This window comes from Plectropomus leopardus, unplaced genomic scaffold (assembly GCF_008729295.1).
Source record: "Plectropomus leopardus isolate mb unplaced genomic scaffold, YSFRI_Pleo_2.0 unplaced_scaffold19162, whole genome shotgun sequence".
Lineage (NCBI taxonomy): Eukaryota > Metazoa > Chordata > Actinopteri > Perciformes > Serranidae > Plectropomus > Plectropomus leopardus.
Genome location: NW_024620677.1, coordinates 1 through 2,159, shown reverse-complemented (window position 1 = coordinate 2,159; position 2,159 = coordinate 1). Strand labels below are relative to the sequence as shown.

Genomic DNA, 2,159 nt, shown 5'->3' with positions numbered 1-2,159 from the left:
CATGAGCGGATCTATACGCAAAGCTCAGCTCCACAATAAAATGAGATTTTCTTCTTTTTTTAATAGTCAAATTTGCAGCTGTGATGATTGAATGAAATTTAAAGGTTATGTAGCACTTATAGGGATTGACTGAATTTGCAAATAACGGGGCTTAATTCTTAAATCACAGATTCTCTTTTGTAGAAAATGAATGAAACAAGAAAAACAGAAAATTGAAAGTTAAGAACATGTTAAAAAGCATATTTGTTGCAGTGAACGTGCAGCGTGTCTTCAATGAAAAATTAAAGGTCAAACAAAAGCCTGACGGGCAGTTTCCCTCCGAGTCTTCTTCAAGATAACTGACATGTTTCGCAGTTTACGGCGAACACTCATGCAGAAGTTTCCGGAGGACAATGTTTGTTGTGTTTAGTTCAGCAGCTCATGCACAAACTGAGTCCACTCAAGCATCTGCCGTCCGTTCCCCAAAGTCTACTGGCTGTGTTTGTTACAAATACCAGATAGACCCCTGACATCAGTCTCAAAGCTTTATTTAAAGGGACAGGACAGATTTTTTTAAAGTGGGGTTGTATGAGGAACTTGTCCAGAGTCACTGTGTTACATACAGGACAACAGTGATACTCAACTTAAGGCCTGCGGGCCAAATCTGGCCCCTGAAGGATTCTGTTCTATGAAAATAGGGCCAGTGGTCCTAAAATCCAAAAAATGTCTTTCAATCCTAGAAACGTGTATGGGGCCGCTGTGACTGGCCCCTGGCCTCCTGTCATTTTTCAAAGTGGCCCCTGTCAGAGTAGGCTGAGTGTCCCCTCAGTGGACATCTGCTGTGTGTGACACACTGACTGTGTGTAAATACGTCATAAAACTCAACGTTAAAAAGTCCACACTGTCCCTTTAAGGAGCAGTTAGTGTGGACAAGTGTCCTCTCAGTGACTGTCCCCCTGCTCAGGCTGTTCCTGGCTGTTAGCAGTCACTGACTGGCGGTCACTGACTGGCGGTCACTGATTGGCGGTCATTGATTGGCGGTCATTGATTGGCGGTTATTGATTGGCGGTCACTGACTGGCGGTCATTGATTGGCGGTCATTGATTGGCGGTCATTGACTGGCGGTCACTGACTGGCGGTTATTGACTGGCGGTTATTGATTGGCGGTTATTGACTGGCGGTTACTGACTGGGGTTATTGACTGGCGGTTATTGACTGGCGGTTACTGACTGGCGGTTATTGATTGGCGGTTATTGATTGGCGGTTATTGACGCTGCCCATGCTGTCGGGTGGAGTCTCTACCTGCTTGCACCTGTCCTCCAGGTTGCCCTCTCCGGGCAGAGAGGCCACGGTGGCGGCTCGGCCTGAGAAATCCTCCCCTGCCCAGTTATGAAGGGTCTGGGGGTGTGGTGGACCAGAAATGGCGATTGGAAAAAAAAATGAAATCAAAAAAATGAAACCAAATAATAAAGATAATAAATAATAATAACGATAATAAAGAAACAATAAAATCTAAAAGATAAAATAAAGCTGTGAGAGAAGGTGGAGGCGGAGATGCAGACTTGATGCCGCCCCGCTCTCGTACCTTGCGGACGTCGGAGCTCTTGGGCTCGGTGGTCCAGGTGATGATGCGTGAGACGGCGAGGCGCGTCTCGCTGGAGTTGACGAAGTCGGCCGGGTCCATCTGACGGGCGAGCGCCTCGATGTAGCGCAGGATGGCCACCTTCACCTTCAGGTTGGGCGTCTGCGTCTGATCCACGATGAAGCGCATCAAGATGTTGAACTGCTGCTCGTACGGGAACGACTCTCTGCAGAGAAACGGGAAAACAACCGCATGCAGAGCCGGTGAGGCAGGGAGCATTTTTGAAGAAAATTAAATATATTCTCTATCGAGGTTGATAGCTGCCGATATTGAAAAGTTAATACATGACTCAATAAATAAATTAATAATAAAAAATAATTGTACCAAAATAATATTTAAAAAATGTAGGCATTGATTATATGATAAAATATGTTTTATTTTGCTTTTTTAATTTTTTTTTGCAACATTTACCTTCAATTAATGCCACTTCTTGATTAGGTTTATAATTAATTTTCCATTTTATTTATTTGGTTATTGTTATTAATACTCAAATGTATTTATTTAATTTTAAGTGATTTATATAGATTTCAATACACTT

At 43.4% G+C, this 2,159-nt stretch overlaps 1 protein-coding gene across 1 annotated transcript; it reads right to left on the bottom strand.

Annotated features, from left to right (window-relative positions):
• Positions 1 to 1,182: 1,182 nt before the first annotated feature.
• On the bottom strand, positions 1,183 to 1,840 carry LOC121965240 (CLIP-associating protein 1-like). The gene is made up of 2 exons (XM_042515399.1): positions 1,565 to 1,840; positions 1,183 to 1,377 (listed from the first exon to the last, which is right to left on the bottom strand). The coding sequence occupies exons 1-2, from the start codon at positions 1,838 to 1,840 to the stop codon at positions 1,216 to 1,218; spliced, it is 438 nt and encodes a 145-aa protein (XP_042371333.1). The 3' UTR covers positions 1,183 to 1,215.
• Between the last annotated feature and the right edge of the window lie 319 nt (positions 1,841 to 2,159).

Bases quoted from the DNA above. Each gene is read 5' to 3' on its own strand.
- LOC121965240 (XM_042515399.1), bottom strand. From the start codon at position 1,840: ATGCTCCCTGCCTCACCGGCTCTGCATGCGGTTGTTTTCCCGTTTCTC. The intron at 1,378-1,564 runs GTACGAGAGCGG...CCACACCCCCAG, and splicing joins AGAGCTCCGACGTCCGCAAG to ACCCTTCATAACTGGGCAGG.